Source organism: Nerophis lumbriciformis, linkage group LG06 (genome assembly GCF_033978685.3).
Source record: "Nerophis lumbriciformis linkage group LG06, RoL_Nlum_v2.1, whole genome shotgun sequence".
In the NCBI taxonomy this organism is placed as follows: Eukaryota; Metazoa; Chordata; class Actinopteri; order Syngnathiformes; family Syngnathidae; genus Nerophis; species Nerophis lumbriciformis.
In genome coordinates this window covers 50,585,326-50,611,295 of record NC_084553.2, presented here as the reverse complement: position 1 = coordinate 50,611,295, position 25,970 = coordinate 50,585,326, and the positions used below count along the sequence as shown (strand labels likewise).

At 38.6% G+C, this 25,970-nt stretch overlaps 1 protein-coding gene across 1 annotated transcript in view; it reads left to right on the top strand.

Moving 5' to 3' along the window:
- slc12a4 (solute carrier family 12 member 4) overlaps positions 1 to 8,427 on the top strand; it is a 50,198-nt gene extending 41,771 nt beyond the window's left edge. Inside the window, exons 20-25 of the mRNA XM_061964531.2 lie at positions 1,277 to 1,446; positions 1,532 to 1,663; positions 5,877 to 5,984; positions 6,058 to 6,248; positions 7,408 to 7,541; positions 7,626 to 8,427. Of these exons, the coding sequence (XP_061820515.1) occupies positions 1,277 to 1,446; positions 1,532 to 1,663; positions 5,877 to 5,984; positions 6,058 to 6,248; positions 7,408 to 7,541; positions 7,626 to 7,717 (827 nt within the window). The 3' untranslated portion in view covers positions 7,718 to 8,427. The remainder of the gene's footprint in view (positions 1 to 1,276; positions 1,447 to 1,531; positions 1,664 to 5,876; positions 5,985 to 6,057; positions 6,249 to 7,407; positions 7,542 to 7,625) is intronic.
- The last annotated feature ends 17,543 nt before the right edge of the window (positions 8,428 to 25,970 follow it).

Here is a 25,970-nt window from a genome sequence, read left to right as displayed (position 1 = left end):
TTTTTTCTCCCCCAAACAAGTAACCCACAACAATGATATTTAATATAAAAAAATAAATAAAATAATAATAATAATAAATAAAAACCCTGGACACAAACTATTCTCCCCTCTCCCCTACGGTCCATCCAGACCCACACCTCCCGCCACCTGAACAGTTTTTTTCCCCTCGGCCATCAGGCACATGAACAATAACAATATCTGATAGCTCAGTTACAGCTCATGGTATTCTATTCTGTGTTATATGTGTTTTATGTTGCACGATTGCACCAAGTAAAATTCCTAGTTTGTGAACCCGTTCTCAAACAATGTCAATAAAAACTATTCTGATTCTGATTCTGATTCTGAAATAATAAACTAGAACAAAAAATCCATCAGTCAAATAAGTACAGGCAAATAATGACATGAAAAAAGTAAAGATTTTGAATCGGGAATCGTTTTCTATCAAGAATCGATTCGGAATTGAATAGTTACTCCCAAGAATCAAATCGAATCGAATCCAGTGGTGCCCAAAGATTTACAGCCAGGGGCGCCGGAAAGGGGGGGTAAAGGAGACGGATTCTAGGGGCCCATGATGGAGGGGGGCCCAGAGAGGCCCCTAATGATGATGAAATTATAATACAGAAAATTAATGATACTGTGTTGGGGGCCCTGTAAAGATTATTTTCATGGGGCCCAAAATCCCTAGCAGCGCCCCTGCTTACAGCCATACGGTTTAGTAAGTATGAATTGTTTTAGTTAAATTGTAAAACTTACCAATGTTGCTTGGAGTGATGAATGAAGAATCTTTGCGAGCAGAAACGCTATGGACGGTTTTACCTCTGGTTCTAGGGCATGAAACAGGAAGTACATTTCAACCTGCAGCACCTGCATTGAGCAAACTCGTCCAAAAGATGGCACTATAGCACTAACAATAACACACCTCAGTGTCTGTGTTGAAGTAATATGAAAACTATTCGTTGAATACAAAATATTATGGCCGTTAGCAAAGAAAAATCCATAAATTAGCCGTACCGTTTTATAAGCCGCATGGTTAAAAGCCTACAGCCTGGATAATACGAGAATTGTGCAGCCCTAGTTGGACAAACTCTGTTTAATTGCTCACCATTATCTTGAAATTAGCATCGTAGCTCCTCCTCTGTTGGTAACACACTTTGAGACACTTTATTTTCTGCAGGCCTTTGGACCACGACTATAAGATTGTGATTTATGAGAGAAAAATGTGGTCACATACAGTATTTGAATGTATCAACAAAATGATGTTGTCTTCTGCACTCAGACACGGTTCGTTGCACCACCGCGGCCCACCTGGCACTAATGGTCCCTAAAAACGTGTTGTTTTACCCGAGCAACCACGAGCGCTTCAGCGACGGCAACATCGACGTGTGGTGGATCGTCCATGATGGGGGGATGCTCATGCTGCTGCCCTTCCTGCTCAAGCAACACAAAGTAGATACAAAAAAAACTCCTGTTATCGTGCAAATATACCAACTTGGATCATGGGTCTTCATTTTTGGTTTGATTTGCTTTCTAGGTGTGGAGAAAGTGCAACATGCGTATTTTCACCGTAGCCCAGATGGACGATAACAGCATCCAGATGAAGAAGGACTTAGCCACGTTCCTCTACCAGCTGAGAATTGAGGCCGAAGTGGAAGTGGTGGAGATGGTAAGAGATGATTTCAACTAACTTCATAGAGAAACACAACAGGGGAGAAAATATGTTTTTTGTAATATGGTAGTACCTCAATTTACGAGCCTACTCAGCAGGCACAAGATAATAATACAACATTATATACACATTTTTTTTAAAACTGACTTTGAAACAACGTTGCAATATACCGTATTTTCCGGACCATAGGGCGCACAGCCGAAGAATGGTCTATTTTCAATCTTTTTTCATATATAAGGCGCACCGGATTATAGGGCGCATTATTTTGTATTTATAATCATTGTAACGACCTGGCTGGTAGAGTTAAGGACTTTTGTGATTTCAAACTGTGAGTGCACCTCAGGTGTAGTGACAGCGTGTGTGTGTGTGTCGGCAGGGCGGCTGAAAAGGAGGACAGTTTAGCTTGTTGTTTTGACTTTGTTATTTAATGGAAAGTTGATCCATCTCACCCCTGTCATGTTTTTGATATACAGTACTATAAAATCTCTTTAGACTGCGTTTAAAGTGTACAATTTTCTACTAAAATATGAACTTTTGTCAAATATTCATGTTTACATTTTTTTTTACGGCGAAATGTGCTTCAATATACAAACTTTTCTATTCAAGAAAAGTTTGTGAAATCAAAAACCAATTAAAGTTCATAAATCGAGGATCCATTTAACATACCGTATTTTCCGGACCGTAGGGTGCACCGGATTATAAGGTGCACTGCCGATGAATGGTCTATTTTTGATCTTTTTTCATACATATGGCGCACCGGATTATAGGGCGCATTAAAGGAGTCATATATTATTATTATTTTTTTCTAAATTGAAAACACTTCCTTGTGGTCTACATAACATGTAATGGCGGTTCTTTGGTCAAAATGTTGCATAGATTACGTTTTACAGATCATCTTCAAGCCGCTTTCTGACAGTCGCTTCAGCATGCGCCGTTTTGTAGGCGATCTTATTTACGTGGCTCACCTTCGGCAGCGTCTTCTCCCCGTCATCTTTGGTAGTGGAAGAAGGCGTCAAAATATGGAGCTAACTGTTTTAATGACATTCAGACTTTACTTAAATCAATAACGGAGCAGCATCTCCTCATCCGGAAACAACAACAAAGCCGGAAATGTGTGCCGTGAAAAACCGTCCGACTGGAACTCTCTAATAACTAAAGTTACTTGGGTGAATAATGTAAACTCACTACACCGGTATGTTTTAGCGCTTTCATGGCAAGTTTACTGACAGATATAAGTGAGAACTTTACACTACTTTATATTAGAAATGGCAACAGTGGAGGATGAATGTCCCATAACAAGAAGACAGAGAAAAAGAAGAAGCTTATTGACTACGACGTCGTCACGGACTACAAAGGCGGATGCGTGCAATTTTTCAGGATTCATGCAGATCTCAAATACACATCAGCAGGTACCAGAGGGGAAGAAAAGTTTATTTTGTATAATATTGCGAAAGAAAACGCCAGATAATATGTCTTACCTTATACACACACCTCGTATGTTTAATGCGCCGACAATCCATCAAGCGGTGCGGCTTCATAGCTTACCAAAGTCGTACTAAAACATTATGCCGTTTTTTTCAGCGCCGTGTTTAATGTTCTATATTTTCAATGGAATATATAAAATGTTGATGTTGTTTACTTGAGTCATATTGCCATCATAGTGCAGTCTACACATACCTCTTATGTTTGACTGCCATCTACTGGTCACACTTATTATTATACCATATACCAAATAAAATAGCTTCAAGGTCGGTAAACAAAACTAGAATTATTCCGTACATTAGGCTCACCGGGTTATAAGGCGCACTGTCGAGTTTTGAGAAAAAAAAAAGATTTTAAGTGCGCCTTATAGTCATTATAGTGTGGACAATAAGGCGCAACTTACCACCTAAATTTCGATGTTCAAATCAGCGTCACAACCTGACCTTGAATAAACGTCGTCAAAAAGCATGTTGTTTCAACTTTGTAGAAAATTGTTTAGGAAATACCAAAATTCAATGGTCAAATCAACATCAGAACCCAACATTGATTAAACGTCGTCAAAAAGCATGTTGTTTCAATGTGTTCCAGTTGCTCAATGTCAGGACCTAACTCAACACGTTCTCAACATTGTTTTAATGTATTGTGCCTGCTGGGTAACTAGTTCTGTGGTCACGTTTGTGCATGGTTGAGTTTGTCGTGACCCCAGGATGCAGAGATAGACGTCGGCGTGCAGGTAAAACCGCAGGCTCGTGCAGATTGCGCAGCGGCAGCAAGGCATGCTGCTCAAAGGCAACCAGTGACACAGTACAATAATCCAAAGCACCACAGGGAAACCGGAAGGAACTTAATTAGGCTTAATTACCAATTGATGACAGAACAGAAAATGGAGCTGCAGCAAACCCTGTAGGAACTAAGCAGGAACTACTACACTAAGACAAGAAAGTAGAAGCCCCAGCACAGGAAATTAAATTGAATGTTGGAAAATAACTACCAAAGTCCAAACTGTCATGCGAGATCATGAAGGCTTGGTTCGTAAATCTGCCGTGCCAATAACCTGGGGGGTTCCTGGTTCGATCCCCGGCTTCCGCCATCCTAGTCACGTACGTTGTGTCCTTGAGCAAGACACTTCACCCTTGCTCCTGATGGGTCGTGGTTAGGGCCTTGCATGTCAGCTCCCGCTATCAGTGTGTGAATGTGTGTGTGAATGGGTGAATGTGGAAATAGTGTCAAAGCGCTTTGAGTACCTTGAAGGGAGAAAAGTGCTATACAAGAAAATAACCAGGTATTAACAGTAAATGAGCAAGTGGAATAATAATCAATTTTTACCGCTTGTCCTTCATAATTTTGACAAAATAATAGAATGGAAAATGACACAATATGTTACTGCATACGTCAGCAGCTAAATTAGGAGCCTTTGTTTGCTTACTTACTACTAAAAGACAAGTTGTCTTGTATGTTCACTATTTTATTTAAGGCCAAAATTGTTCTTCGATTGCATATGTTTAATGTACCATTAGATTTTTTTGTTAGAATAAAGCCAATAATGCCATTTTTGTGGTCCCCTTTATTTAAAAAAGTACTGAAAAGTATCTAAATACATTTTCGTACAAATACCGGTGCAAAAATGTTGGTATTGGGACAACCCTACATGTATGCCTCATAAAAAGTATTATAAAGTAATTTAATCATAATGTACAACATTAAAAAAAAACATTTAATTGGTGAGCGGACTTCTGTAGTATCTGCTTCTAGCTGCTTCTCCGTCAAACACGTCATCAGCAGCTTTTCCATATTTTCATGGATAAATGTCTGCCGTTTAGATATTATCCAAACATCCCTGACAGGTGCTGCAGACTCATTCTGCTCCAGTATGGTGCAGAGTAGCAGCGAAACTCTCACCAAGCCAACGACATGCTCTGTCATGTTTTATGATTTCTTTTTTTAATTCAATGAATATTACCCCCTCCTTCTCAGCACTGTCCTTCACACTCACTTTCTTCTTTTCCGGGGTTGGAAAAACAAAGTTATGTCCATCTCTAGCTGTAAACTAATGCTAGGGATTAAGACCAGATTATTTTGGGCGCATTTTACGGGGTTCACAATGACATTTTCTACACCAACTAACATCACATTTATGTTAGTTTAAATTAAAGCACAACAAATGTATGCTCTTATCTCAAAGAACTCTTAAATTGTGGTACAACTGTGTATGTTTTTGATCTAAATCTGCATCCAAATATAATCCAGTACACTAGATTTTTTTTCTTCACCCATGCAAAATGATGATAATTAAATACCTTATTCAACCAAATTAATTTAGTATACATTATAATATATATTATAGTAGTTAGTATGTTTAGTTAATATAGTAAATACAGAATACAAACTGTATATAATTACATCCATGCACATTCAAAATAAAATAAAATACAATTAATAAATAAAATAAACACTCATTATTTCATCAAATGTAATTCATATGAATAAAATATATCCTTAAGATATTTAATGTAACTTATTTTATGTATCCTTAAGATATTGTATGTACCCTCAACTTCAGATTAATGGAGTATTTTACATACTACACTTCACCATTGAGATCCAATACCATTTTTTAAAATCTTCTCTTGGAATGAATGTGAAAAACAAACTATAAAAAAGCTTAATCCTTTCAACTGTGGTCTGTGTAACTTCAGAGCCATGCTTTCATGTGTTTTTTGCGTTGCAGCATGACAGTGACATCTCGGCGTACACGTACGAGCGCACGCTCATGATGGAGCAGAGGTCTCAGATGCTGAGGCAGATGAGGCTGTCAAGTGCAGAGAGGCAGCGAGAGGTAACGCACAAGAACATGAGGTGGAGATGATGAATCCTGTCGATTTGATTGTGAGCTGTAATGTGCTTCGCAGGCCCAGCTGGTGAAGGACAGACACTCGCTGGTGCGAATGGGAAGTCTGTACTCGGACGAGGAGGAGGATACGTTGGAGTCTCCTCTGCCCGAGAAGGTCCATATGACGTGGACCAAAGAGAAGTGCGAGGCCGAGAGGCGTAACCGAAACAATGCGCCCGAAAACTTCAGAGAACTCACAAGCCTCAAACCGTGAGTTCAGTCATGTGACCCCCCTGACATAATCCTGGGTTTAAGGAAGAACCAAATACTTTATCGCTGTCAGATCAATAAACACATTATTTTTTTTTTGGCATTTTAGACTTTTTACTTAAATGTAAATATCACTCATTTAAAGAAAAAATCATTAAAATGATATTGTAATATTTTATGTTTAATGTTTAGGGTCCATTTTAACAACAGAAAATACAATTCAATTAATACATTTAAAAAAATATTAATAAAGTACTATAATTTAAAACTATCCAATTATGTTTCGATTACAAAAAAAGCCATTGTTTCTATAATTATATTCATACAGAAAAAAGAAAACACAATAATTTAATAAATATTAGATAAATATTAAAATGGCACATCCAATTTTATTTTTTTACCTAAATAACTTTTTTAAAACCTTTTTATACACCGGAAATGTGCACTTATTTAATTATTTGTTACGTTTTTTCTATGCATAAAATGACATTAAATTTACAATTATATTTATACAGAGACAAGTAAACACATTTGAATAGATATTTTATAAGTATTAAAGTGTTTTATAAATACAAATATTTTTTTCCTAAATAATGTTTTTAAATAATTCATTTGCTCATATCTGGAACATGTCCAGTCATTTAATTATTTATTTTGTATTTTATGTATAAAAACTCATCATATTTATAATTCTATTTATACACAGGCCAGTAAACATGATGACTTAATGGATCTTATGTTTTAATTTTATAAATATTTAAATTTATAAAAAGTCTTTGCCTAAATGTTTCTTTAAAACATTCATCTAAATTTAGTAATTAATTTATTTATTTATAATGTTTTTTGTACATAAATGTGATTATATTTATTATTATATTTATGCACAGATGAGTAAACACAGTTATTTATCAGATATTTTACAAATATTAAAATGTCAAATTAAATTAAAACATTTTTTTTACCTGTCTTTTTTAAATCATTAAAAATAGTATCATTATATTTATAATGATGACATCCAGTACATTAATATCTATCAGCAAATACCTATCAACATATTTTATTATAACTGCTGGTCGGCATACAAGATGGTTATGTTAGCCGGGTTTAAAGGTCATATCCATATACATATGTGTCAATGCTTCTGTGTACTGTTCTACAGGGACCAGTCCAACGTGCGGCGGATGCACACGGCCGTCAAACTGAACGAGGTGATAGTAAACCGGTCCCACGACGCCCGCCTGGTGCTTCTTAACATGCCGGGGCCGCCTCGCGACACAGGGGGAGACGAGAACTGTATCCTTTTTTCAAATTCAGAATGACAACACACAGGCTCGTATCTGTGTTCGGTTTTTATTCCTTCACCCTTTCCTCCCCCAGATATGGAGTTTCTGGAGGTTTTGACGGAAGGTTTGGAGCGAGTGCTGCTAGTCCGAGGAGGAGGTCGGGAGGTCATCACCATCTACTCATGACCAAACGTTACTACACATTCCACCTGCTCTAATATCCAAATGTTTCAAAGCATTTAAAGTATTTTTAGATAAAAAATGTTATATACTTGACTTAAGTGTTAGTCAGATACAGGATTAATAATTAGAGGAAGACCAGGAGGAATTGTTTTGGTAAAATTGTAACGCGGATATGGGACTATATTATTTATTTATTTATTATTCGTCACTTTTCACATTTGCCCTTTAGCCTTACATTACGTAAGTTTAATAAATGTGCATGCAAGACATTAGAGTTTATTTGTTTTTTTAAGTATTTGCACATATTTTTTCTGTTAATATGAGCAAAAAAAGTGTAGGGAACCACTGTCTCGCTCTGTTATTGAAAGAAAATAGTGTTTTTTACTCAGGAGGGAATACCGACAACAAACTAGAAGGGGATTCTACTCAACAGCTAGTTTTGATTTCGTTTTTAAGTACATTTTACATTTTTGTACATACATATTTTTGAATTTCCAAAGCAGTTTTTTTTTTTAGCTTGTAACAGTGTCATTTTAAATCAACCATTGTGTAGCTTATTTAAATGTTTTGAATAAGTTTGGGTAGTTCAAAAATAGAAAATTTTAAAATAAATAAATAAAGCTGTATTTTTTTATTTTTTAGAATAATGTAGCTTTAGTTTTATTTTATTTTTTCAATATTTGTGATGTGTGAAATGATGACTTGAGTCCTTTCAATAAATTATTTTATAAAAAAAATTTTAAAAAACATTTTAATTGTTTGTACAACTTAATTGTGTTTGCCAAAGATGTCAGGTGACCGGAAATGGGTGGTGACCTATGACCGATGCTTAATGATGGCTACGCAGGCTAATTGTGGAGTTGCTGCCAAATTGGAGCTAAAGCAAGGAATATTCTGACGTTTTCCACACAAAAGTAAAATGTATACTTTATCTTCAAGTCCGGTAAGTTGACGACATTTTTCGCGAATGTTTGTGTTCGTTTGACGACTTTTGTCACACTGTTAGCATTCATAAGCTAACTGCTGTTAAAAGTTTGTTTTTCTGCACAACTATTGCAACAACAACTTTCTATATTTTGTCAACTATTGAGCGTTTATGCCAGAACTGATGCTTTAAAAGGTCTAATTCTGTATACATCGCTTTCACAATCGGCAACTCGTTAATATGATGCAAATTGGATTACTAGAATCTCCTATCATGGCTTAACAATCACATATATCTAAAGTATAGCAATAAATGATGTCATTAAATTGTTTCTAATATAATATAATTCTTAGTGTGGATCACATACTTGGAGAATAGCACGTTGTGAAGAAAGTACTATGTGCATTCAAAAGGCCAAATTATGTTCACACATAAAGGTTATAGTGCATTCTAGTTTCTTCCTGAATATTGCTACCTTTTGTGACTAGTGTACCAGTAGAGCACAACTAATGTCTGTTTACATTGCAAATGTGCCCAGCTGTTTGACTTCATTATAGTAATATAAAGAATAAAAAACAATCTCAAAGGCAAGAAGCCATGGTGCACTTCAAGCAAAATGTGTAATGTGCGAATAGCTCTCCAGACAATATGTGCAAGTGATATTGTGTAAAAGGGCTATTGAGGTGCATTTTTATGAATCTGGCACATTGTTATTGAACATTTTTTTTATTATTTGTCCCAAAGTGGCACTAGCACCAGGTTTCTATGTAGTCTATTTTCCTCCAAAAGTGCCTGCACATACTTTGCTTGTATATGTATCAAGTAGGGATGTCCGATAATATCGTTTTTTTGTTTGTTTTGTTTTTTAATTATTTTTGTTTTTTATTAAATCAACATAAAAAACACAAGATACACTTACAATTAGTGCACCAACCCAAAAAACCTCCCTCCCCCATTTACACTCATTCACACAAAAGGGTTGTTTATTTCTGTTATTAATATTCTGGTTCATACATTATATATCAATATATATCAATACAGTCTGCAAGGGATACAGTCCGTAAGCACACATGATTGTGCGTGCTCCTGGTCCACTAATAGTACTAACCTTTAACAGTTAATTTTACTAAATTTCATTAATTACTAGTTTCTATGTAACTGTTTTTATATTGTTTTACTTTCTTTTTTATTCAAGAAAATGTTTTTAATTTATTGATCTTATTTTATTAATTAAAAAAAAAAAGTACCTTATCTTCACTATACCTGGTTGTCCTAATTAGGCATAATAATGTGTTAATTCCACCACTGCATGTATCGGTTGATATCGGTATCGGTAATGAAAGAGTTGGACAATATCGGAATATAGGATATCGGCAAAAAGCCATTATCGGACATCCCTAGTATCAAGGTTGATACCTTTGGCATTTATTTATTTGTATGTTTATTTTTTTTTTTTGATAAGGGAAAACAATAATACAGGCAATTAGAAACAGACAATTAATTCTACCCCCACCAAAAAAAAAAATACATCGTATTTTACGGACTATAAGCGCACTAAAAATATGTTTTCCCCCTCAAAACTCGACTAACCCGGTGCGCCTAATGTACGAAATAATTCTGGTTTTGCTTACCCACCTCGAAGCAATTTTATTTGGTACATGGTGTAATAATAAGTTTAACCAGTAGATGGCAGGCAAACATAAGAGATATGTGTAGACTGAAGGTATGATGGCAATGTGGCTCAAGTAAACAAGGCCAACATTTTATATGTTCCATTGAAAATATAGAACATTACACACGGCGCTCAAAAATCTATCAACATGTTTTAGTACGACTTTGATAAGCTGTGAAGCCGCACCACTTGATGGATTTTACTGTGCTTCAACATACGAGTATTATTATGGTGTGTGTATAAGGTAAGACATATTATCTGGCGTTTTGATTTCCAATATTATGCAAAAAATACTTTTCTTACCTTCTGGTACCTGCCGATCTGTATTTGGGATCTGCATAAATCCTGAAAAATTGTGCGCGTCCGCCTTTGTAGTCTGTGCCGACAACGTAGTCGATAAGGTTGTTCTTTTTCTCTATCTTCTTGTTATGGGACATTCATTCACCGCTGTTGCCATTTCTAATATAAAGTAGTGTAACGTTCTTACTTATATCTGTCAGTAAACTCACCATGAAAGCGCTAAAAACATACCGGTGTAGTGAGTTTACATTATTTAGTTATTAGAGTTCCGGTCAAACGGTTTTTCACGGGACACATTTCCGGTGTTGTTGTTTCCAGATGAGGAGAAGCTGCTCTGTTATTGATTTAAGTAAAGTCTGAATGTCATTAAAACAGTTAGCTCCATCTTTTGACACTTCTTCCACCCCTGTCCTTGCACGCTACACCGCTACAACAAAGATGACGGGGAGAAAACGCTTCCAAAGGTGAGCCACGTAAATAAGACCGCCCACAAAACGGCGCATCCGGAAGTGACTGTCAGAAAGGGGCTTGAAGATGATCTGTAAAACATAATCCATGCAACATTTTGACCAAAGAACCATCATTACATGTTATGTAGACCACAAAGAAGTGTTTTCAATTTAGAAAAAATAAATAAAAATATGACTCCAGCTCTATACTCTCGGCAGGGTCCTTGAGGGTGCATGGGAGTTTGCCCAACCAGTCTACATGTGCTTTGTGGACTTGGAGAAGGCATTCGACCGTGTCCCTCGGGAAGTCCTGTGGGGAGTGCTCAGAGAGTATGGGGTTTCGGACTGTCTGATTGTGGCGGTCCGCTCCCTGTATGATCAGTGTCAGAGCTTGGTTCGCATTGCCGGCAGTAAGTCGGACACGTTTCCGGTGAGGGTTGGACTCCGCCAAGGCTGCCCTTTGTCACCGATTCTGTTCATAACTTTTATGGACAGAATTTCTAGGTGCAGTCAAGGCGTTGAGGGGATCCGGTTTGGTGGCTGCAGGATTAGGTCTCTGCTTTTTGCAGATGATTTGGTCCTGATGGCTTCATCTGGCCAGGATCTTCAGCTCTCACTGGATCGGTTCGCAGCTGAGTGTGAAGCGACTGGGATGAGAATCAGCACCTCTAAGTCCGAGTCCATGGTTCTCGCCCGGAAAAGGGTGGAGTGCCATCTCCGGGTTGGGGAGGAGATCTTGCCCCAAGTGGAGGAGTTCAAGTACCTCGGAGTCTTGTTCACGAGTGAGGGAAGAGTGGATCGTGAGATCGACAGGCGGATCGGTGCGGCGTCTTCAGTAATGCGGACGCTGTATCGATCCGTTGTGGTGAAGAAGGAGCTGAGCCGGAAGGCAAAGCTCTCAATTTACCGGTCGATCTACGTTCCCATCCTCACCTATGGTCATGAGCTTTGGGTTATGACCGAAAGGACAAGATCACGAGTACAAGCGGCCGAAATGAGTTTCCTCCGCCGGGTGGCGGGGCTCTCCCTTAGAGATAGGGTGAGAAGCTCTGTCATCCGGGGGGAGCTCAAAGTAAAGCCGCTGCTCCTCCACATTGAGAGGAGCCAGATGAGGTGGTTCGGGCATCTGGTCAGGATGCCACCCGAGCGCCTCCCTAAGGAGGTGTTTAGGGCATGTCCGACCGGTAGGAGGCCACGAGGAAGACCCAGGACACGTTGGGAAGACTATGTCTCCCGGCTGGCCTGGGAACGCCTCGGGATCCCCCGGGAGGAGCTGGACGAAGTGGCTGGGGAGAGGGAAGTCTGGGCTTCCCTGCTTAGGCTGCTGCCCCCGCGACCCGACCTCGGATAAGCGAAAGAAGATGGATGGATGGATGGATGGATGACTCCTTTAATGTGCCCTATAATCCGGTGCGCCTTTATATATGAAAAAATATCGAAAATAGACCATTCATTAGCAGTGCGCCTTATAATCCGGTGCGCCTTATGGTCCAGAAAATTTGGTATATATAAAAGGCCAACCCCTCTTTTCCCCCTCCCTTCTCCTGATCATACATGTTTTTGCCACAGATCAGTCACAGTGGGTGGCAATGCACAGCCTTCCTCATCACAAGCAGACATACAGAAAAGTATGAATCAAAACAAAACAAAGACACTCGAGGGGTAGTCAAAATTTTAATTGTCAACATTAAGTGTGAACATGACACACATGTTTTGGTCCTGTCCCCGTCTGAAAGCCTACAGGAGTAATATTTTAAACATCTTGCACTAAATTTGAAATAGACGCCTTCCACGGAATTTGCCATTTTTGAAGATTACGAAACTCCCCCAAAAGTAAGAAGCCTTTTCAGGATAATATTGCCTTTGCATCCTTACTAGCTCATATAATGATTTTGTTGGAGTGGAAATCTAGGCTTAGGGACCTCATGCTCTTACTTAGATCTGGGGAAAATTAGATATTAATCTGAGGGGTACACCCAAAGAAATTTGACAATCACAGTTTACCTGTGGCATTTTTTAACCCAACTATGTAATTGTATTAGAAAAGACTTACAATTATTTATTTGTATTTCATACCTTACCATACCTTTCATAACGCCACCTCTGGCCATGAATAAAGTTTATTTTTATATATTTTTTTATATTCTACAATCAAAAATACTAATAGTAATCAAAATGTTACATTTGTTTTGTAAATGCATTTTATCCGATAAAAAGTGAAATCATTTTGTATGTATATATATATATATATATATATATATATATATATGTATGTGTGGGAAAAAAAATCACAAGACTATTTCATCTCTACAGGCCTGTTTCATGAGGGGGGGTACCCTCAATCATCAGGACATTTTAATGGGAGCATTCGCATACCATGGTTTATATAGGGCACAGAGTGGGTGGGTACAGGCTGGCGTAGGGGCGTGGTGATTGGCTCATGTGTTACCTAGGAGGTGTTTCCGTCTATGGCGGCATGCTGTTACAATTTTGCTGCGCTTGTTGAGGGATGACAGGTCTGGACGGTAAATAATAAACAGTTTCTCTTTCAAGCATAGGTTGCATCTTTTATTACCACTATTGTAAGGTGTGCTGGATGCAAGAATTTGCCATGTTATTGAATATTCAACATTATTGTCTTTGAGGTCCCAAATGTGTTTGCTGAGTTCTGTGGTATTTCGCAGGTTTTTGTTCCTGAAAGAAGCCTTGTGATTGTTCCATCTGGTTTTGAATTCTCCCTCGGTTAATCCTACATATGTGTCGGATGTGTTAATGTCCTTGCGTATTACCTTAGATTGGTAGACAACTGATGTTTGTAAGCACCCCCCGTTGAGAGGGCAATCAGGTTTCTTTCGACAGTTACAGCCTTTGTTGGTTTTGGAGTCGCTCTGTCTGGGGGCCGACGGCTCATTTGCAATTGTTTTGTTGTGGTTTGAGATGATTTGTCGTACATTGTTCATGCAGCTGTAGCACAATTTAATGTTGTTCTTGTTGAATACTTTTCTTAGGGTGCTGTCTTTGGGAAAGCGTTTGTCAATCAGATTGAGGAATTTGTGTCCAATGTTAGTTGAGACGTTTTTGCTGTATGGGGGGTTGTACCAGATGATGTCGTTTCGTTTTCTGTTCTTTTTTGTCTGGTTTCCTGGCGTGGGTTCATAGGTGAGGGTGAAATTGTATCCGCTTTCATCAAGGGCTTTTTGGTACGGGGGGGTTGCTTGGTCAAATTCAGCTTTGCTAGATGACAGCATCGATAGCCTTTTATTGATTCCGGTAGGTATTCTTTTCGTGGTGGTAGGTGGGTGGTTGCTGTCATGGTGCACGTATTAAATATATATATATATATTATTATATATATATATATATATATATATATATATATATATATATATATATGTATATATACATACATACATATCGACATAAATAGTACCAACCTCGTCATGTCCGTTGTGTCCTGAGCAAGACACTTCACCCTTGCTCCTGATGGGTGCTGGTTAGGGCCTTGCATGGCAGCTCCCTCCATCAGTGTGTGAATGTGTGTGTGAATGGGTAAATGTGGAAGTAGTGTCAAAGCGCTTTGAGTACCTTGAAGGTAGAAAAGCGCTATACAAGTACAACCCATTTATTTATATGTGTGTGTATGTATATTTATATTATGTGTATATATATATATATATATATATATATATATATATATATGTACTTTTTTGCAAAGTCAAAATATAATCACATAGCTAAAATATTTTTCTTGTAGTGTACAATTTTTAAAATGGAGTGACACCAGACCTTAAACTTGTTAAGTGTACAGTCATTCAGGTGTGTGCAAATGATATCATATTTAAATTAACTCTGCAGTTGAGTTAGACCTAATCTTTCCACCAGAGGGCAGCAACACACAGTTGTCATCTTCTGACAGCCAGCAAATAAATGCACTCAATTTGATAGGAACAACTATTTTCCATTAATCAAACGTTACCTGTTATTAATTTCTATTTCATTTAAATTTTTTCTTGCTTATTTTCTTTAAGGTTGAGAGCCTGACATTCTTCCTGTGTTCCAGTCAAGCTTAGTTGAAAAAGGATACTTTATCCAGTCAAACAATGGCTTTCATTTCCTAGCAGGGCTTTCATGCGGATAATGCTGACTGCACTTTTTCACTTGTTTTTAAGGTCCCCAAACTTGTAATGTCTTCTCTTGGCAGCCTTGTGGTCACATTTTTATCTGCTTTTGCAGCTTCTGATTCCAGCACTGCAATTACACCCTCAGACGCACTGATTAATCCAACATGGAGGCTTTTTTTTTTTCTTCCTACAAAAATAATTAATAGAGCATTTATTTACGGACACTTGGCCAGGGTGTAACTGCTTGTTTATGCAGATAGTTGACATCACAATAAGACGTTTCAGTGGCTGCTTAAGTGTCCTCTTAACCTCTTGTGTACACTACAAAGGAAACAATAGAACAGGGCTTTTCCACTAAATTGATCGGGGATTAGGGCTGGGCGATACGGCCTTTTATTAATATCTCGATATTTTTGGGCCATGTCACGATACATGATATATATGGCGATATTTTACCTTGGCCTTGAATGAACACTTGATGCATATAATCACAGCAGTTTGATGATTCTATGTGTCTACATTAAAACATTCTTGTTCATACTGCATTAATATATGCTCATTTTAAACTTTCATCAATCAATCAATCAATCAATGTTTATTTATATAGCCCTAAATCACAAGTGTCTCAAAGGGCTGCACAAGCCACAACGACATCCTCGGTATATCCCACATAAGGGCAAGGAAAAACTCACCCCAGTGGGACGTCGATGTGAATGACTATGAGAAACCTTGGAGAGGACCGCATATGTGGGTAACCCCCCCCTCTAGGGAGACCGAATGCAATGGATGTCGAGTGGGTCTAACATAATATTGTGAGAGTCCAGTCCATAGTGGATCCAGCATAACAGTAAGAGTCCAGTCCACAGTGGGGTCAGCAGGAAACCATCCCGAGCGGAGACGGGTCAGCAGCGCAGAGATGTTCCCAACCGATATACAGGCGAGCGGTCCACCCCGGGTCCCGACCCCGGACAGCCAGCACCCCATCCATGGCCACCGGATCTGTGTGTCTCCCCTTCCACAAGGGATAGGGGGGAGCAGAGGAGAACAGAAAAGAAACGGCAGATCAACTGGTCTAAGAAAAGGGGGGCTATTCAAAGGCTAGAGTATACAAATGAGTTTTGAGATGGGACTTAAATGTTTCTACTGAGGTAGCATCTCTAACTGTTACCGGGAGGGCATTCCATAGTACTGGAGCCCGAATAGAAAACGCTCTACAGCCCGCAGACTTTTTTTTTCATGCAGAGAGGGAAATCCCAACTAAGTCAATTTAGCAAAACTGTATTTATTAAACAGTTATTGAGCAGTGGCACAAACATTCATGTCATTTCCAAAACAGAAAGAGCAAGATTGTCAGAGAGATTTTCAAACAAGCTGTTAGTGCACTTTTGTGCATGATGTCACTAAGATGACATATCAAAACAACACTAAATTAAAGTGCACTTTTTGTACAATAGTTTAAAACAAATAGGTAACGTGCGGAGTTCCTCAGGGTTCGGTTCTTGGCCCTGCACTCTTTAGTATTTACATGCTGCCGCTAGGCGACATCATACGCAAATACGGTGTTAGCTTTCATTGTTATGCTGATGACACCCAACTCTACATGCCCCTAAAGCTGACCAACACGCCGGATTGTAGTCAGCTGGAGGCGTGTCTTAATGAAATTAAACAATGGATGTCCGCTAACTTCTTGCAACTCAACGCTAAGAAAACGGAAATGCTGATTATCGGTCCTGCTAAACACCGACATTTATTTAATAATACCACCTTAACATTTGACAACCAAACAATTACACAAGGCGAATCAGTAAAGAATCTGGGTATTATCTTCGACCCAACTCTCTCGTTTGAATCACACATTAAGAGTGTTACTAAAACGGCCTTCTTTCATCTCCGTAATATCGCTAAAATTCGTTCTATTTTATCCACTAGCGACGCTGAGATCATTATTCATGCGTTCGTTACGTCTCGTCTCGACTATTGTAACGTATTATTTTCGGGTCTCCCTATGTCTAGCATTAAAAAATTACAGTTGGTACAAAATGCGGCTGCTAGACTTTTGACAAGAACAAGAAAGTTTGATCATATTAGGCCTATACTGGCTCACCTGCACTGGCTTCCTGTGCACTTAAGAAGTGACTTTAAGGTTTTACTACTTACGTATAAAATACTACACGGTCTAGCTCCATCCTATCTTGTCGATTGCATTGTACCATATGTCCCGGTAAGAAATCTGCGTTCAAAGAACTCCGGCTTATTAGTGATTCCCAGAGCCCAAAAAAAGTCTGCGGGCTATAGAGCGTTTTCTATTCGGGCTCCAGTACTATGGAATGCCCTCCCGGTAACAATTAGAGATGCTACCTCAGTAGAAGCATTTAAGTCCCATCTTAAAACTCATTTGTATACTCTAGCCTTTAAATAGCCCCCCTGTTAGACCAGTTGATCTGCCGTTTCTTTTCTTTTCTCCTCTGCTCCCCTTTTCCTTGAGGGGGGGGGGGCACAGGTCCGGTGGCCATGGATGAAGTGCTGGCTGTCCAGAGTCGGGACCCGGGGTGGACCGCTCGCCTGTGCATCGGCTGGGAACATCTCTACGCTGCTGACCCGTCTCCGCTCGGGATGGTGTCCTGCTGGCCCCACTATGGACTGGACTCTTACTATTATGTTGGATCCACTATGGACTGGACTCTCACAATATTATGTCAGACCCACTCGACATCCATTGCTTTCGGTCTCCCCTAGAGGGGGGGGGGTTACCCACATATGCGGTCCTCTCCAAGGTTTCTCATAGTCATTCACATCGACGTCCCACTGGGGTGAGTTTTTCCTTGCCCGTATGTGGGCTTTGTACCGAGGATGTCGTTGTGGCTTGTGCAGCCCTTTGAGACACTATATAAATAAAGATTGATTGATTGATGATTCTATGTGTCTACATTAAAACATTCTTGTTCATACTGCATTAATATATGCTCATTTTAAACTTTCATGCAGAGAGGGAAATCCCAACTAAGTCAATTTAGCAAAACTGCATTTATTAAACAGTTATTGAGCAGTGGCACAAACATTCATGTCATTTCCAAAACAGAAAGAGCAAGATTGTCAGAGAGATTTTAAAACAAGCTGTTAGTGCACTTTTGTGCATGATGTCACTAAGATGACATATCAAAACAACACTAAATTAAAGTGTACTTTTTGTACAGAACGCCACTACAATAGTTTAAAACAAATAAAGTGCACTTTTGTGCATGACGTCACACAAGATATTTCAATAACTGTCAAATAAAAATGAGCTGCATAATAAGTTCCTGCGGACGTCATCTCCTGTCGTTGACTTTTTTTTCATACGGTGTTGATGTGGAAATGGTTGCTTCGGCATTTTGTGGGTGTGGCACCGAACGGAGATGTTGACATGCAGTTTCAAGCACTCTTCATTCTCTAGCGGGTGACTTTTCAAATGATGCTACATTAGCAGTGGTGCTACTTTTTGTAGCAACGCTTTTGCCGCATAATTGTCCAACATATTCCCGCTTGAAGCCAAACCACCGCCAGACGATGGACCCTGTGCTGTTTTTCTTGGGAATTAATTCTTCCTTCATTTTGTTACCATATTCGCAGCTTCTCTCTCTCGTATTGCCACTCGCAACGCACCGTTAGCATCACAGCTAATGTTACCCATGTAGCTACCTCTCTACTCGGGGAGGGCGTATGACGTTGCACGCGTGCCGTATGTAAGAAGGTGCGCTTGTTTATGTCTCTGTGAAAGAGGGAGAAACGCCTGTAGTGTAATGCCAGCAGCTAAAAGCAACTGTGTGAGAACATATACTCGAATATCACGATATAGTCATTTTCTATATCGCACAGAGACAAACCCACGATATATCGAGTATATCGATATATCGCCCAGCCCTATCAGGGATCCACTTTTTCTAAGTCTGCTGAGGACAGACGGGTCAGACCTTTGCAGTCTTTTGTATTTAATTTCAACAACATTCTCTGTCACAAATAAAGTCATCATTAATATGACAGGAGCACTCTGATGTCTTTAAGAACCTACTGCAAAAACACCTGTCAAAGATTCTCTATTTGACATGAGCGCTCTGGTATTTTTAATAAAATACTACAGAACACTTGTGCAACGTCATTGTCATGGAGAGCTCTGCTGTTTTTAAGAACCTAATGCACACATTTCAGTCAAAGATCCTCTATGTGACAGAAGTGCTCTGCTGTTTTTGAGAAGCTACTGCAAAAAAAACAACTTGTCAAATATTTTGGGTTTGACAAGAACACTCTGTCTTTAAGAAAATACTGAAAAACACTCGTCAAAGTTTGTCTTAGGCGCCCTGCTGTTTTTAAGAACCTACTGCAAAACACCTGTCAAAGATTCTCTATTTGACACTAGCGGTCTGTTATTTTTAAGAAAATACTACAGAACACTTGTGCAACGTCATTGTGACTAGAGAGCTCTGCTGTTTTTAAGAACCTAATGCACACATTTCAGTCAAAGATCCTCTATGTGACAGAAGTGCTCTGCTGTTTTTGAGAAGCTACTGCAAAAAAAAAAACTGACAAGAACACTATCTTTAGAAAATACTGCAAAAACACTTGTCAACGTTTGTCTTAGGCGCCCTGCTGTTTTTAAGAACCTACTGCAAAACACCTGTCAAAGATTCTCTATTTGACACTAGCGGTCTGTTATTTTTAAGAAAATACTACAGAACACTTGTGCAACGTCATTGTGACTGGAGAGCTCTGCTGTTTTTAAGAACCTAATGCACACATTTCAGTCAAAGATCCTCTATGTGACAGAAGTGCTCTGCTGTTTTTGAGAAGCTACTGCAAAAAAAACCTGACAAGAACACTATCTTTAAGAAAATACTGCAAAAACACTAGTCAACGTTTGTCTTATGCGCCCTGCTGTTTTTAAGAACCTACTGCAAAACACCTGTCAAAGATTCTCTAATTGACACAAGCGCTCTGTTATTTTTAAGAAAATACTACAGAACACTTGTGCAACGTCATTGTGACTGGAGCGCTCTGCTGTTTTTAAGAACCTAATGCACACATTTCAGTCAAAGATCCTCTATGTGACAGAAGTGCTCTGCTGTTTTTGAGAAGCTACTGCAAAAAAAAACTGACAAGAACACTATCTTTAGAAAATACTGCAAAAACACTTGTCAAAGTTTGTCTTAGGCGCCCTGCTGTTTTTAAGAACCTACTGCAAAACACCTGTCAAAGATTCTCTATTTGACACTAGCGGTCTGTTATTTTTAAGAAAATTCTACACAACACTTGTGCAACGTCATTGTGACTGGAGAGCTGTGCTGTTTTTAAGAACCTAATGCACACATTTCAGTCAAAGATCCTCTATGTGACAGAAGTGCTCTGCTGTTTTTGAGAAGCTACTGCAAAAAAAACAACTTGTCAAATGTTTTGGGTTTGACAAGAACACTCTGTCTTTAAAAAATACTGCTAAAAACACTCGTCAAAGTTTGTCTTAGGCGCCCTGCTGTTTTTAAGAACCTACTGCAAAACACCTGTCAAAGATTCTCTATTTGACACTAGCGGTCTGTTATTTTTAAGAAAATACTACAGAACACTTGTGCAACGTCATTGTGACTGGAGAGCTCTGCTGTTTTTAAGAACCTAATGCACACATTTCAATCAAAGATCCTCTATGTGACAGAAGTGCTCTGCTGTTTTTGAGAAGCTGCTGCAAAATAAAACAAACTTGTCAAATGTTTTGGGTTTGACAAGAACACTCTGTCTTTAAGAAAATACTGCAAAAACACTCGTCAAAGTTTGTCTTAGGCGCCCTGCTGTTTTTAAGAACCTACTGCAAAACACCTGTCAAATATTCTCTATTTAACACGAGCGCTCTGTTATTTTTAAGAAAATTCTACACAACACTTGTGCAACGTCATTGTGACGGGAGAGCTCTGCTGTTTTTAAGAACCTCATGCACACATTTCAGTCAAAGATCCTCTATGTGACAGAAGTGCTCTGCTGTTTTTGAGAAACTACTGCAAAAAAAACTGACAAGAACACTGTTTTTAAGAAAATACTGCAAAAACACTCGTCAAAGTTTGTCTTAGGCGCCCTGCTGTTTTTAAGAACCTACTGCAAAACACCTGTCAAAGATTCTCTATTTAACACGAGCGCTCTGTTATTTTTAAGAAAATTCTACACAACACTTGTGCAACGTCATTGTGACTGGAGCGCTCTGCTGTTTTTAAGAACCTAATGCACACATTTCAGTCAAAGATCCTCTATGTGACAGAAGTGCTCTGCTGTTTTTGAGAAGCTACTTCAAAAAAAACAACTTGTCAAATATTTTGGGTTTGACAAGAACACTCTGTCTTTAAGAAAATACTGAAAAACACTCGTCAAAGTTTGTCTTAGGCGCCCTGCTGTTTTTAAGAACCTACTGCAAAACACCTGTCAAAGATTCTCTATTTGACACAAGCGCTCTGTTATTTTTAAGAAAATTCTACACAACACTTGTGCAACGTCATTGTGATGGGAGAGCTCTGCTGTTTTTAAGAACCTAATGCACACATTTCAGTCAAAGATCCTCTATGTGACAGAAGTGCTCTGCTGTTTTTGAGAAGCTACTGCAAAAAAAAACTGACAAGAACACTATCTTTAGAAAATACTGCAAAAACACTTGTCAAAGTTTGTCTTAGGCGCCCTGCTGTTTTTAAGAACCTACTGCAAAACACCTGTCAAAGATTCTCTATTTAACACAAGCGCTCTGTTATTTTTAAGAAAATTCTACACAACACTTGTGCAACGTCATTGTGACGGGAGAGCTCTGCTGTTTTTAAGAACCTAATGCACACATTTCAGTCAAAGATCCTCTATGTGACAGAAGTGCTCTGCTGTTTTTGAGAAGCTACTGCAAAAAAAACCTGACAAGAACACTATCTTTAGAAAATACTGCAAAAACACTTGTCAAAGTTTGTCTTAGGCGCCCTGCTGTTTTTAAGAACCTACTGCAAAACACCTGTCAAAGATTCTCTATTTAACACGAGCGCTCTGTTATTTTTAAGAAAATTCTACACAACACTTGTGCAACGTCATTGTGACGGGAGAGCTCTGCTGTTTTTAAGAACCTAATGCACACATTTCAGTCAAAGATCCTCTATGTGACAGAAGTGCTCTGCTGTTTTTGAGAAGCTACTGCAAAAAAAACAACTTGTCAAATGTTTTGGGTTTGACAAGAACACTCTGTCTTTAAAAAATACTGCTAAAAACACTCGTCAAAGTTTGTCTTAGGCGCCCTGCTGTTTTTAAGAACCTACTGCAAAACACCTGTCAAAGATTCTCTATTTGACACTAGCGGTCTGTTATTTTTAAGAAAATACTACAGAACACTTGTGCAACGTCATTGTGACTGGAGCGCTCTGCTGTTTTTAAGAACCTAATGCACACATTTCAGTCAAATATCCTCTATGTGACAGAAGTGCTCTGCTGTTTTTGAGAAGCTACTTCAAAAAAAACAACTTGTCAAATATTTTGGGTTTGACAAGAACACTCTGTCTTTAAGAAAATACTGAAAAACACTCGTCAAAGTTTGTCTTAGGCGCCCTGCTGTTTTTAAGAACCTACTGCAAAACACCTGTCAAAGATTCTCTATTTGACACAAGCGCTCTGTTATTTTTAAGAAAATTCTACACAACACTTGTGCAACGTCATTGTGACGGGAGAGCTCTGCTGTTTTTAAGAACCTAATGCACACATTTCAGTCAAAGATCCTCTATGTGACAGAAGTGCTCTGTTGTTTTTGAGAAGCTACTGCAAAAAAAACCTGACAAGAACACTGTCTTTAAGAAAATACTGCAAAAACACTTGTCAAAGTTTGTCTTAGGCGCCCTGCTGTTTTTAAGAACCTACTGCAAAACACCTGTCAAAGATTCTCTATTTGACACGAGCGCTCTGTTATTTTCAAGAAAATACTACAGAACACTTGTGCAACGTCATTGTGACGGGAGAGCTCTGCTGTTTTTAAGAACCTCATGCACACATTTCAGTCAAAGATCCTCTATGTGACAGAAGCGCTCTGCTGTTTTTGAGAAGCTACTTAAAAAAAAACAACTTGTCAAATATTTTGGGTTTGACAAGAACACTCTGTCTTTAAGAAAATACTGAAAAACACTCGTCAAAGTTTGTCTTAGGCGCCCTGCTGTTTTTAAGAACCTACTGCAAAACACCTGTCAAAGATTCTCTATTTGACACTAGCGGTCTGTTATTTTTAAGAAAATACTACAGAACACTTGTGCAACGTCATTGTGACTGGAGAGCTCTGCTGTTTTTAAGAACCTAATGCACACATTTCAGTCAAAGATCTTCAATGTAACAGAAGCGCTCTGATGTTTTTGAGAAGCTACTGCAAAATAAAACAAACTTGTCAAATGTTTTGGGTTTGACAAGAACACTCTGTCTTTAAGAAAATACTGCAAAAACACTCGTCAAAGTTTGTCTTAGGCGCCCTGCTGTTTTTAAGAACCTACTGCAAAACACCTGTCAAAGATTCTCTATTTGACACGAGCGCTCTGTTATTTTTAAGAAAATTCTACACAACACTTGTGCAACGTCATTGTGACTGGAGCGCTCTGCTGTTTTTAAGAACCTAATGCACACATTTCAGTCAAAGATCCTCTATGTGACAGAAGTGCTCTGCTGTTTTTGAGAAGCTACTGCAAAAAAAACAACTTGTCAAATGTTTTGGGTTTGACAAGAACACTCTGTCTTTAAAAAATACTGCTAAAAACACTCGTCAAAGTTTGTCTTAGGCGCCCTGCTGTTTTTAAGAACCTACTGCAAAACACCTGTCAAAGATTCTCTATTTGACACTAGCGGTCTGTTATTTTTAAGAAAATACTACAGAACACTTGTGCAACGTCATTGTGACTGGAGAGCTCTGCTGTTTTTAAGAACCTAATGCACACATTTCAGTCAAAGATCCTCTATGTGACAGAAGTGCTCTGCTGTTTTTGAGAAGCTACTTCAAAAAAAACAACTTGTCAAATATTTTGGGTTTGACAAGAACACTCTGTCTTTAAGAAAATACTGAAAAACACTCGTCAAAGTTTGTCTTAGGCGCCCTGCTGTTTTTAAGAACCTACTGCAAAACACCTGTCAAAGATTCTCTATTTGACACTAGCGGTCTGTTATTTTTAAGAAAATACTACAGAACACTTGTGCAACGTCATTGTGACTGGAGCGCTCTGCTGTTTTTAAGAACCTAATGCACACATTTCAGTCAAAGATCCTCTATGTGACAGAAGTGCTCTGCTGTTTTTGAGAAGCTACTGCAAAAAAAAACTGACAAGAACACTGTTTTTAAGAAAATACTGCAAAAACACTCGTCAAAGTTTGTCTTAGGCGCCCTGCTGTTTTTAAGAACCTACTGCAAAACACCTGTCAAAGATTCTCTATTTAACACGAGCGCTCTGTTATTTTTAAGAAAATTCTACACAACACTTGTGCAACGTCATTGTGACTGGAGAGCTCTGCTGTTTTTAAGAACCTAATGCACACATTTCAGTCAAATATCCTCTATGTGACAGAAGTGCTCTGCTGTTTTTGAGAAGCTACTGCAAAAAAAACAACTTGTCAAATGTTTTGGGTTTGACAAGAACACTCTGTCTTTAAAAAATACTGCTAAAAACACTCGTCAAAGTTTGTCTTAGGCGCCCTGCTGTTTTTAAGAACCTACTGCAAAACACCTGTCAAAGATTCTCTATTTGACACTAGCGGTCTGTTATTTTTAAGAAAATACTACAGAACACTTGTGCAACGTCATTGTGACTGGAGAGCTCTGCTGTTTTTAAGAACCTAATGCACACATTTCAGTCAAAGATCCTCTATGTGACAGAAGTGCTCTGCTGTTTTTGAGAAGCTACTGCAAAAAAAACCTGACAAGAACACTGTCTTTAAGAAAATACTGCAAAAACACTTGTCAAAGTCTGTTTTAGGCGCCCTGCTGTTTTTAAGAACCTACTGCAAAACACCTGTCAAAGATTCTCTATTTGACACAAGCGCTCTGTTATTTTTAAGAAAATTCTACACAACACTTGTGCAACGTCATTGTGATGGGAGAGCTCTGCTGTTTTTAAGAACCTAATGCACACATTTCAGTCAAAGATCCTCTATGTGACAGAAGTGCTCTGCTGTTTTTGAGAAGCTACTGCAAAAAAAAACTGACAAGAACACTATCTTTAGAAAATACTGCAAAAACACTTGTCAAAGTTTGTCTTAGGCGCCCTGCTGTTTTTAAGAACCTACTGCAAAACACCTGTCAAAGATTCTCTATTTAACACGAGCGCTCTGTTATTTTTAAGAAAATTCTACACAACACTTGTGCAACGTCATTGTGACGGGAGAGCTCTGCTGTTTTTAAGAACCTAATGCACACATTTCAGTCAAAGATCCTCTATGTGACAGAAGTGCTCTGCTGTTTTTGAGAAGCTACTGCAAAAAAAAACAACTTGTCAAATGTTTTGGGTTTGACAAGAACACTCTGTCTTTAAAAAATACTGCTAAAAACACTCGTCAAAGTTTGTCTTAGGCGCCCTGCTGTTTTTAAGAACCTACTGCAAAACACCTGTCAAAGATTCTCTATTTGACACTAGCGGTCTGTTATTTTTAAGAAAATACTACAGAACACTTGTGCAACGTCATTGTGACTGGAGCGCTCTGCTGTTTTTAAGAACCTAATGCACACATTTCAGTCAAAGATCCTCTATGTGACAGAAGTGCTCTGCTGTTTTTGAGAAGCTACTGCAAAGAAAAC